Source organism: Triplophysa dalaica, chromosome 17 (assembly GCF_015846415.1).
Source record: "Triplophysa dalaica isolate WHDGS20190420 chromosome 17, ASM1584641v1, whole genome shotgun sequence".
Lineage (NCBI taxonomy): Eukaryota > Metazoa > Chordata > Actinopteri > Cypriniformes > Nemacheilidae > Triplophysa > Triplophysa dalaica.
The window spans coordinates 9,501,047-9,513,944 of NC_079558.1; the positions used below are offsets into that span (position 1 = coordinate 9,501,047).

General features: G+C 37.1%; 1 protein-coding gene across 1 annotated transcript in view; it reads left to right on the forward strand.

The window, feature by feature from the left end:
• Positions 1–12,898, forward strand: part of snx29 (sorting nexin 29) — a 94,315-nt gene that overhangs the window by 17,130 nt on the left and 64,287 nt on the right. The window contains exon 14 of the mRNA XM_056771159.1: positions 1,813–1,898. Within this exon, the coding sequence (XP_056627137.1) occupies positions 1,813–1,898 (86 nt within the window). The remainder of the gene's footprint in view (positions 1–1,812; positions 1,899–12,898) is intronic.

Here is a 12,898-nt window from a genome sequence, read left to right on the forward strand (position 1 = left end):
ATTTCACGATAACAACTGGGTGCCTGTACATTATCCTGCTTATTACACGGCTTATTGTCACATGAGATAAAAACTGGACAAATATTTTTACTTAAATAATTTTACTTTTGGTTTTAAGGTAAGAAGTACCACGTTCAGATGTCTCAAACAGGCAATTTGGTTCAACCATTTGTAAATATAATGTCATAAATGTTATTAAAAGATATTGTTTTATTTCATTAGTCAAAAAAACTGTCTTGACATGCTTGTGATCAATTTAATGTGCTTTGTGTACACTGACAGTCTGTCAACTCTTCTGTATTCGTTTGACTGCTGCCGCTCTGTATTTCATCACATGGAGGACATTGAAGTCATTCTGCTTCTCCATTCTTTGTCGCTTATTTTGTTCATTCTTTGTCTATGATCCAATTTCACCAATGGAATAACATTTAAGGAATCCATTGAGGAAGAGTGCTTTTAAAATGCAATATCCTATTTTTTTGGTTTTGAGTGTGTTTGGACATAAATAGGCCCCCAGTCAACCAACATAACTACTAAAACATCACTATGCACTCAACTCATATTCAAAATGACAGAATATTTTATATGTCAAGGTGAACTATGTGATTTCTGCGCCGCCAGTGGAACAAATTGCAAAAATAATGCCCGGTGTTGTGGTTTCCCTGTCTATTCTTGGTAAACCAAACATAATCTTGCCCTAAACGTATGCCGTTGGGCCAATGTTGATGATGCCGGCTTGCTGGGATGCTCAAGCAAACAACATTGTTATGAAGTCACAATTTAGAACTTATTAAATGATTTAATTTTGTGATTTTGCATATTGAATTGGAAGGTGTTTTTTCAATATAAAATATTATAATCTTCACTTTAAAGCTAAAGGCTTTAACTTCTTGTCTTATTTGAATTATTAGAAACGACTGACCTGGTGTGTAATGAATAAAGTCGAGATCAGTTATCGTTTAGTTCTATAGGATTTTAACACGGATTAATACTGCCTCTTTTAGACTTTGTAGTGACTTACATTATCGGTCTGTCTAAGGTGGCACTCATTAAGTACAACACCATGTGATCCATAAGCCCTTAGAAGGGGCATCAACAGGCAGTGGTCCCCTTCTTGCGCTGGATGTTAATTCTCTAACATGAATCATGTGTGAATTCCACGGCTCGCTCTGCAGGGGCAATGGAAAAGATCAATGTGGCGCACCTGACTCGCCGAATCCTCCCCACGGGGAGGTGCTGTCACTTATTAACTTTAATTAAATCGCCGCTGAACCACACACAGCTCGCCGGTGCGAAAAACGACCGGGCCCGCTCCTTTGAGAGGCTTCCAGGCGCCTTTCTGAGCTCCTTCATTCTCCCGCATCCATTGAAGGGTATAAAATGGGTAGTGATGAGCGAGTTACAACAGACATCCTGGAGGAAAAGCAAAGAATCTTTTTCACAGTAATACAACCTGGATTGATTCGGATTGATTTTTCCCAAACCAGCAGTAACCAGCCCTGTAAGCCCACGGACGCGCACACGTCTCTTTCTCTTGAACAGGCTTATTAAACCTACAGTGTAAAACAGCTCCTGGAATTGAATTCTGTGGGGACCTTTCCGTGGAAGGCTCACCCTTGGCTGGCTGTGCATGCTGCTGATTCATTTGAACTTTGTGTGTCAGTGTTGGATTCTTTTGTTGGCCTCCCAAAAGTTTCCGTAATTTTAAGCATTTTTGAAAGATATTTGCAATAAATCTCAAATAGTTCAATCACAGTGTGGCATTGTTTTGTTTTGTATTTTGAATATCTTCATTCTTGGTTGGTTTTGCAGGGAGAATGAGGTTTTGAAGGTCCAGTTGAAGAAGTATGTTGGTGCTGTACAGATGCTGAAGAGAGAAGCAAGCCAGGGCAATGATGGTAAGGCATTGTGGTCACCGTTCAGCTCCTTTCTTGAAGTTTCGTAACATTTTCAGATGCTAAGGTACAGTCTACCCAAAAATGAAAATTCTGTCATCATTTACTCACCCTCAGGTTGTTCCAAATCTCTGTACATTCTCTATACTTTGTTCTGATGATCACAGAGAAAGATATTTGGAAAAATGTCGGAACCCAAACAGATCCCCCATTGACTGGCATAGGAGGTTAAATAAATACTATGCAGGATGAGATTTGTTGGTTACTGATATTGTACCTAATATCTTCCTTTGTGTTTAGCAGAAGAAAGAATTGGTTACAGGTCTGGAACAACCTCAGGATGAGTAAATGATGACAGATTTTATTTTTTATTTTGGGGTGAACTAGGCGTTTAAGAGTTCAGCGATTATTAATAAAAAAAGAATAATACGGCTGTTAATTTAACATGTTAATTTTCTGTGAAGTGTTAATTTTCACTTCCATTCATTCTTATGTGAATTTGGTTAAATAGGTTTGTCTGTGATTGGGTATCTGTATTTTAATCTATTGTATTGTTACAAATAATTTGTAATTAATTTTGGTTTATTAATTAGCATAGTGTCTCATTAATTTACTCAAATTTTGAACCCATCGAAAGTAGAAAACGTAACTTTTTGTGTATTTAATAGACATTTAATGTCTCTCGTGAACTTCGAGATAATTTTGTGTGTGTGCAGATCAAACCACCTTAACAAAGACAGATACACCACCCAGAATTATATTTAGGTAATTATATTTTGCGTAAGATGGGTGGATCTGTGCAGTGATGCGATTAATGGGAAGACATTTTCAACTCCTTGGGGGTTTACAAGAAACATTTTTGATTAGTGATGTACCAAAATGGAAACTCTGGACTGAAATCTATCCCAAAATTCAGGTTGCACTTGGTTGAAAATTTAAAATGTGTTGTTTTAAAAAACACAGTGCCAGGGGTCCAGTGGAATGTGTGCCGACATGTTGTGTAGAACTTCTGGCTACCCAAGTTGGAGTCTCTGCTCGAATTCCCCTCTCTGTTATGTCTCCCGAAACGTATTTATATATATACAAATATTTTTTGTAAAACTGTATTCATAGTAGATTTTTAGCACCAAAATTAAACAGAGATTTTTGAAAATATTTTAAAACAATACTTTATACTGTATATTATTCTTAATTTTCTTCCGTGCTATTGAATCAATTTAAACTTTTTTTTCATCAAATGAAAATGATTGAATAATGAATGAATAACGAATGAATCTCATTATTTTTTCATAATGTAAAATTCGAATAAACTGAAGTTTCTGACGGATCTGCTGATCATTTACATGCGTATATCACAAGTAGCATTTCACAGGTTTTGAGCTTGGCTGTAAAACATACCGAAATTTCCTATTTCTGATTTAAAAAAAAAAGATTGCACTGCAGTTGTATCTTCTCTATGCAGACTATTAGCATGTGTGTGATATATGACATGACATCCCATATTGGGAAGCCGTCGTATGTTTGAACAGCCTGTGTCTTATTATTTCACAGCTGTCTTGAAATATAGTGGATATTTCAATTATCTATACATCATTTCATCAACATAATGCATCAGAAGATTATTGTTTCTGTAAGTTCGCCGTGAAGTGCTTTAATGCCATGTTAAAAGAGTGCCTGTGGCGGGAACTAGGCTTTTTGCGATAGTCAGTGTTACCGGTGATACACAGTGTCCAACCGATTATATTACTTGTCCACTGTGGCACCGACCCCCACCGTCATTTTGAATTTTTAAAGTAATAAAACACTTAGTTTAGTTGAAGACCAACCCACATGCGAGTCTGAACGCATCTGCTGTATTCATCGTAAGCAGAACAAGTGTCGCAAAACAAGCAGCAGGAGTTTTTTATTCGATTTTATTCATGTGAGGTTTTTTTCTGTCAAAGAACATATAGGCTAGTAGAATGAATAAGTAAGCACTGTCACCAAGAGCGGTTAAGTTTTAATTTAGTTTTTGTTCTAATTTGAAAAAGCAGGTCCTTTAGTTTATGTAAACTTTTCCCTTTCGAAACGTAGTTTCTTTCTTATTTATTTATTTATTTGACATATTCGTTTTACGTTTCATCTTCACTTTCTTATTTGTTTCTCATTTGTTCGTTTTTTGCATAGTGTGTGTCGTGATCACTCGTTTTGTTAATATAAATTTATTTAACTTAACAATGTTTTTTTTCGTTTCGTATTCATTTTTTGCTTGATCTGGGTTGTGATTATTCATTTTGTTTAAGGCAACCTATCTGACGTTAAGGTTTTTCCTATTCGTTTCCTATTTTTGCATGGTGAGTGCATTGGTTATTCGTTTTGCAAGGTCTGTTTTAATATAAACAAATGTTTTACTTTTTTGTATTTTTGTTAGTTTTTATTTAGAAAGATATTGATCTCGCCATTAAAGGGATCATATGGCGCGAATATGGAATATGGAGTATGTTTTTCCGTCTCTTAAGTGTGTTATAAGTTGCCAATGCATGTGTTAGACACGTAAAATGGCTAAAATTAAAGTGTTGAAACAATAGATTGATTCTATCTAAAAGCGAATGCTCAACCAGACCTGCTGGTTGTGGGGGTGTGGTTCCTGCTGGTTGTGGGGGTATGTAGCCACACCCCCACAAATGTACGTCATTTCGTGGTATGACTTGACTAAGACTGCCGAAATGTAAACGCAAGTTAGGTGGGCGTACTTGTAAATATCATTGTATCATCGCTGCCGCAGCCATATCATGGAGACGCTGTGTGTTTCGTAGCGAAAAGAAATCCTCTTTGTTTGCCCTGTGTGATCTGCAAATGCAGGCGTGCGCAACGTGAAAAAAAGACAACATAAGTCCTAATAATCAGTAATAATGTTCCAACTAGAGTCAACTGTCGTGTTTATGATGGGGATTTATTGTCTTTGTGTGAGACAGAAACAAGCTTGCATTATCAAACTCTGTACGATGTATATAGTTTTGTTTATAGTGTTTATAACGTCGTATATAAAAGGTCAAGCCGTAAGCTATAGTTTTACAACTATTTAACATCATTTTTTTTAATTAAACCTTAGAAATCCTTTACATCCTGCTCAAGTCGTGCTGGCAAATTTGTTGTATCGGCATGATCATCTTCATTTTCCGTATCGGATTTGGGCTCAAATTGATATAAGGAAGTCATGATGACATTTTATCCCCTGTGAGTACAATTGATTTGGAACCTGATGTTCCGAATATGGTAATAGGGATTACATTTCCGTGAAACGCTCTAGTATTCGACCAATCACTACGCACTAACCAACTGGCCAATCATAGCACACCTCGCTTTTCAGAGCGATGAGCTTTGTAAAAAATCTGAGCGTTTCAGAGAGGCGGAGCAAAGAGGATATACAAACATGCATGGTATGTGGAAAATACAGTGTTTTTTAACCTTAAAACGTGTAAACATATTACATTACATCTTAAACAAACAATAACATTTGTTTTAGCATGTCATTTGATCCCTTTAATTCAAGCAATTGCCGTTCCCAAATTGCCCCTAATTCAAAACTGAAAATAAAATGCATTCATGCGCACAGCTGCATATTCGAACACCCCACATCAACCCCCCACTCCGAGTGTCACAGGTACTACCAGCGTTTCTACACTTCTATTAACCGGTGGGAAAATGTCATCACGTCACATCCCTAGCGGGAACTGAAATGTGAAAGGTTTATCAGAATTCCTGTGTGTGGGTAGTTTGCATCTCAGCCTTCCGTTAAATCCGACTCGCTGGTTGATGCGCACCTGGCAACAATCGGTTGCGAACCTTTGTGGTTGGGCTTCATGCCGTAATGGATTCGACAAACATGCGCATCTCCACAGATCAGCAGTTGCGACTCCAGCGATTACAGTGTCAGTAAGATCTGTGTGTGAAAGGAAAGTCCCACAGGAGAGCGAGCTGAGAGGAACACTAGACTGATACCTAATAAAAGGGCTTTTACGGCTGCACACGGCGCTGGGTCTATTATGGCTCCTTGTGGGATGAGATGCTATTAATGCAGCACAATTAATGCAAATTTCTCAATTTTCCTTCTACTCCTTTCTTCTCTCCATATTGTTCCAAAAAACCTGAAGGCACGAACAGCCGAGTCTAAATTACTCCTCTCTTCTTCATGTCTTCTGGGATAATGATGTGTCGTACTGTACTCTTGACTTTGATGTTGAACAGGAACTGGAAATGATGGCTAGGACATATTAAACTAATTTACAGTCACACAATACAGACCTTTGTCATGTTCTGTGAGGATGTGATCAGACAAAATAAGCACCTGATGTGATCTCATGCTACCTGAGGTCATTGTACATTTTTTTAATTCCTCTTCCTGAAGTCGAACTATCACAGTTATTCCAAGCATTGTATTAAAATGTGCATTTAGGTAAACACCCCGTTTTGACTAAAACCGGGAATCAAAAAATCGCTTTCATTGCCATTTTAAATATCCTTTCATTTGGCTGTGGAAGGGAGCGGAAAATCTTGCAAATAAAGGAGGCTACTGTAAGCGTCTCATCGCTTGAGGAGAATGAAAGGGGAGCTGGAGCAGCTGGGGTTTCACTCTGCTTATTCGTCAGATATGTGGGTCGAAAGAAGAGTCATCAGTTCTGGGATAACCCAAGCTGAGAGAATCCCTACATTTGCCTTAGAGGATAGATGGGAGTTCTGTAGGATGCTATAAATCTGTATCCATGTGAGGTGAGAACTTGCATGATGTATTTTTCAGTTACTCATTACCCGATTTTTGTGGAGATATCAATCTACGTGTACATTATTTTTGTTGAAAAAGTAGTATGTCAGATGAGTAGGGTGCTGAACACTTAATATTCATGATATAGTAGGTGACTGGGTGCTTAGATGATCGTATTTGAAGGTCTGCAACCAGTAAACATATTGCAATCCCATAAGGCAGGGTTTTCACTTAACCCCTTTGAGTACCTCCTGAGAATTTAAGTAATTTTTAAAATACTATGTATGTTTAACCTTAAGAACTTGTTTAATCTATTTTAGCATTTATATCAACAATATTTTATATCATAACTATTGTTATTATTAAACCTGTAACATTTCTTTACCAAATTTTTTTTCTCAAAGTAAAGGAAATAGCAGTTTAAAATTTAGTTAATACATTTAATTAACTATAAAACATGAACACATTTTAAATATAAAATAAGGTAATGTAAAAATAAATAAAATATAATATAAATAAATGTGATTAAAAATGTAAAAACTTCAGGCCAGTTCCATCGTGAACCACCAGGGGTTCGTGACCCCGGTTTTTGGAAACTCGACTGCATGTAATCATTTTACAGTATTAAATCAAAATAATACCTTAATATGTTCATATACATTTAGCAAACATGCTAAGTTCATATTTGTCCAAAAAGCAATGCTGTAGCCAGTTATTCCACTCTGAAATGTGCGTTCCGTGCCGGGATGTCTGTTTTTATTTTGGTCCGTGTGACTCTGCCCACTGACGATTTACCACTAATGTATTTCGACAGCTCGGTTGCCAGTTGTTGACAATCACAGCATATTGCAGCCAAAAAAAAATCTGGATAGCAGATTCCACCCTTTCCGGTACTATTACGTTGCAAACTTAGAAAGAATTACTATATTATTTTACAACTTACAAGGAGTAATATACAATTCTATTATGGTTATATATATCAAAACCACTGAAAACATATAAATGATCAGATAAACGTACAGTGTCAGAGTTGCTGCTTTCAAATAAACTTGTAAGTGTCTGAGGAGGAGGGGCTGTAAAAAACTCTTGCCAATATTTTTAAATTGGACTGCGATACCAAGCTCAGCCACTAGGTATCAATGTTACATACCGCTCCTTTAAGGCAAGATGTAATCTTTAAAAAGTTAAACAAAGCAACACTTTAGTTCACCTAAAACACAAAACCCTACTTTAGTTTATTCACCCTAATGCCATCCTAGATTTACAACCACTTCAAAAAAAATTGAAAGCACTCCAGTTTTGCCTCTAATCAGCATTTCTGCATATATTATGGCAATTTCTTTAGAGTGTCTGTTGAATTTCAACAGAAACAAACCACAGCAACCACGTAAACTCTCCCAACAACAATGTGAAAGTCTGAAAGAATGCAAAGACACATAGATGATGCAAAACCCCCCACCAAACTGGCTTAATCATTTATTCATTTTTAACTGATTATAAAATACATGTAAAACATTAGCATTGTGTTGTTTGAACAAGAATACGAACTAGTTTAATTATCAGTATTCAAGATCTCCAAATATTCCATCTTTAAGTCATTTTAACCAATTTGTCTAGTTAAAATTTTCTGCAAATAGAAAAAAAGAAAATATATAACTAGGAAGAAATTGTCACTCGTCTAGAAATGGAAACAAAAATCTTTAATTTACTTAAACACATACCTATAAATAATACAGGTAGAAAAACTAGCTGCAAAATGTCTATGAGCTGTATATGCCTTCATTTTAAATGCATAGTTTAATGTAATGTCTTTTATAGCATCTTATATGGGAGCCAGCATAGTAAAGCTCCATCCATTCAACAATATAACAACTCCATTGATTTAATACATCTAGAGTGAAATGATACCTTTGTAAGAGAATCTAACTGTATTTTAGGCTTATTTAGCATTTCATATGAATGGCCATCTACAGTACATCCCAGTATGTTATGTTCAAATATGTGACATGTGGAGAACATTGTCAGGAGACACGCAAGAACCAATGAGTTGAGAATTATATCCTACATCAGATGCATCATCTAAAAATACAAGATTTCAGACACGTCCGTGTCTATCATGATACCAAATTTCCACAGCATTCAACTCGATGCATTGCTTCATCAGCCCTCATTGATTCGTAATGCATCCATTTATCGGAGTGTCTGACGGGCCAAATGAATCTCAGTTCAGGAAATGGATCACGGTTGCTATTTAAAAATGAATAAACGTGCCGGGCTTTCGCCTCGCTCTCGCGACAGCCGCAGTTAATGAGTCAATGAAGGCCATTATTCACAAGCGCGGTCAGAAAGCCGTTAATCATTTCACGTTTCGAATTCATTACATGGTGGATTGTATTTACCCATCCCTCTCAGCTCTGGAAGCCAAAGCGGTTTGTTGTTCGCGCCTCCGCTTTGGTCGAGAGGTGTGGATGAGTGTGCAGCCGCATGTGGCTAACGTGGGTTATTGTGTTTACTTTGACTAATGCGGATCCCCGCCGTGTGCGAGAGAGCTTGGTCTTTATTAAACGGAGGGGGTGTGTTCGCGGCAGATCGGAGACGAGAGGGAGCGTAGGTGGGGCCAGGTGGTCTTCTGCGAGGGGGATGACGTACCTGATCACCTGTTAACCATCGGTGTTAATGAACATTTTTATAATCCCCTGCGGGTTAAACAGGGACCATGTTATTCGGCCTCAGGCACAAGCTGTGTTGGTTATTGCAAGGCCGATCTGATATAGAGAGGGCAGACGGGCAGACGCCAGATACCTCAGTAGGAGCACCTGGCCGGTGATGGCTTTCGTTGCCTGTGGTTATTTTTCATTTACTGTCGAGACGTCGCCCGACACCTCTGCGGATGCTCCCCTCTGGCGACTCTTGTTCTCGACTGCTGGGGACCTTGAGATCTCCGCTGACAGTCGGAGTGCGACAGTGGCACTGATTTGCGATTTGGGTCCTTCGGTGGCACCATGATAGGAAGAGAGAAACAGACAGTGAAAAGGGTAGAGATTACATTCTTCCATCAATACTCTGCGGGTTTTTATTTTATTATTACATACACATCTTTCATTATTTTATCACCCTTAATACACGGCTCATGGAATGCTTGATTCTGATTGGCCAGTCGCGATTTTCGCAGATTCGTTATTCCCAGATAACAACCTGTCAAAACTAAGAACACACGGTAACCTGGATGCAGCAAATCATTTTGACAGTTTTTTTTGACAAAATAAATATAAATATGTCTTTAAATAACATACATGACATTATATTTTCAAATGATTGAACCAAGTTGCCAGTTCGAGACAACTGAACATCGTTTCTTACCTTAAAACCTAAAGTAAACAGCTTTTTACAGTCTGCATTCAGTGATAATGAGCTTCAAATTCACATTTCATGACCAGTTTTTCCTCAAGTGCCAAGTAGCCCTGTAATAAACGGGACAATGTACAAGCAGCCGGCTGTTATCGCGAAATAACCCCATTCAGTCGATAACAACCGGCTGCCTGTAACCGGCTGCATTCCAAATCTGTGTGACTTTCTTTCTTCTGCAGAACACAAAAGACAATATTTTTAGGAACGTTGGTAACCAAACAACATTGACCCCCATTGACTTCCATTGTATGGACACAAACCCCTGAGACATTTCTCAAATTATCTCCTTTTATGTTCCACATAAGAAAGAGTCAATTTTGATTTTGAACAACATGAAGGTGAATAAATGATGAATTATTGTTGTCTTGAGTGAAATTAAATACTTTGCATTTGCTACTGCTAATGCAGAGGAACCAATGCACCAGTTGCATTCCAGCGAGTACCAGCTGCTTATCTGACGTTATTCAGATGAAGCTGGACTTTAGGGGCCTGCATCACGCTGAGGCCCTCCAGGAACGGTCTGCGCTTGAACAGAGCCGAGCTTATTAGAGAAGCAGACCTGTGCTGCTGGCTTATCAAAGGAGGGCTTGCTTCTCTGTCTGTCCCCAGGCTTCACATGAAGGAAAAGCAGGTGTAGATCACACTTGGCCCATACTAATGTACCTCTACAAAAAACATATTGGTTACCACGGTTAATTGAACCGTTTCATGTTAACATAGCGACCATACTTTTACTTGATCAACTTTTTTCTTATGTGCATAACTATGTAATATTAAGCATTGGGGTTAAATTGCATCAAAGCCGTAGGAAACTACAGACTGCAAGCTATGTGAGATAGTCTGTGTTATATGGAAATCATCACATTCCCTACGTTAAATGTTGTTTATTAATACTTTGTTATGATCTATCTTTGGACTCTTAATGTTAGCTCAGAAAAAGCAAATATTTTAATATTTTTCATTTAATGCATTTAATTAATAATTTGCTATTCTATAAGGGGCGATCTACATTTAAATAATAGTTTGCTATACTATAAGGGGCGATTCACATTTAAATAATAGTTTGCTATTCTATAAGAGGCGATTCACATTTAAATAATAGTTATCTGTTCTATAAGGGGCGATTCACATTTAAGTTTGCTATACTCTAAGGACCGATGCGCATTTAAATAATAGTGTGCTATACTATAAGGGGCGATTCACATTTAAATAATAGTTTGCTATACTATAAGGGGCGATTCACATTTAAATAATAGTTTGCTATTCTATAACTGGGCGATTCACATTTAAATAATAGTTTGCTATTCTATAAGGACCGATGCGCATTTAAATAATAGTTTGCTATTCTATAAGGACCGATTCACATTTAAATAATAGTTTGCTATTCTATAACTGGGCGATTCACATTTAAATAATAGTTATCTGTTCTATAAGGGGCGATTCACATTTAAGTTTGCTATACTCTAAGGACCGATGCGCATTTAAATAATAGTGTGCTATACTATAAGGGGCGATTCACATTTAAATAATAGTTTGCTATACTATAAGGGGCGATTCACATTTAAATAATAGTTTGCTATTCTATAACTGGGCGATTCACATTTAAATAATAGTTTGCTATTCTATAAGGACCGATGCGCATTTAAATAATAGTTTGCTATTCTATAAGGACCGATTCACATTTAAATAATAGTTTGCTATTCTATAACTGGGCGATTCACATTTAAATAATAGTTTGCTATTCTATAAGGGCGATTCACATTTAAATAATAGTTTGCTATTCTATAACTGGGCGATTCACATTTAAATAATAGTTATCTGTTCTATAAGGGGCGATTCACATTTAAGTTTGCTATACTCTAAGGACCGATGCGCATTTAAATAATAGTGTGCTATACTATAAGGGGCGATTCACATTTAAATAATAGTTTGCTATACTATAAGGGGCGATTCACATTTAAATAATAGTTTGCTATTCTATAACTGGGCGATTCACATTTAAATAATAGTTTGCTATTCTATAAGGACCGATGCGCATTTAAATAATAGTTTGCTATTCTATAAGGACCGATTCACATTTAAATAATAGTTTGCTATTCTATAACTGGGCGATTCAGATGTGTTGCATCTCAAACCGCGTGGAAAACTCACTTTCTCTAGTCAAATGACCCACGGTGTGCTGACACGTTGCTTCCTATTTGCGCACGCCTTCCGTGTGTCTACATTTAAAATAACAAACTCCCAGTTAGGGATGCTGCCCGATACTAAGCTTATTTACTCGTACTCGTAAAAATGCACCAATACCAAAGACCGATACCTCATGTGACATAACTGACAGAAATCTGTTGTGAAATTAAAGCACATCAGAGTGTTTATTTTTTTATAAAGTCTTTGAGGTGTTTGTAACTATGAAGGTACTCCATTTCTATTAGTCTCACTTTGAGAAAGGTACAGGCATCGGTATCGGCGAGTATCAGAAAAGAAATATCTGTACTCTTTCTCTGTCTTTAAAAAATGGTATCGTGCATCCCTACTCAGAATAACCCTCTGAGACTTTAATTGCTTCTCTTGGCTGCTTTGTTTTTATCATCTGTGATAAAGTAATAATTTGTAGTATTTCAATGAAATTTCTAATTTCAGAATGCTTTGAGACTGCTTTAATTCTGTGTTTATGTCAAGCTGTATTAGCTGTATTAAAGTCTCCTTCAAATGCATCAGAAACCTTCTGTACTCTGTATTCCACAAATGTTCCATGTCAACAAGAAGGAAAACAGTTAATGCTAAAATGAGGGACATTTGACTATATATAGAACAATTTTAACAGCTTGACCTTTATGGACTCTCTTGGTATTGC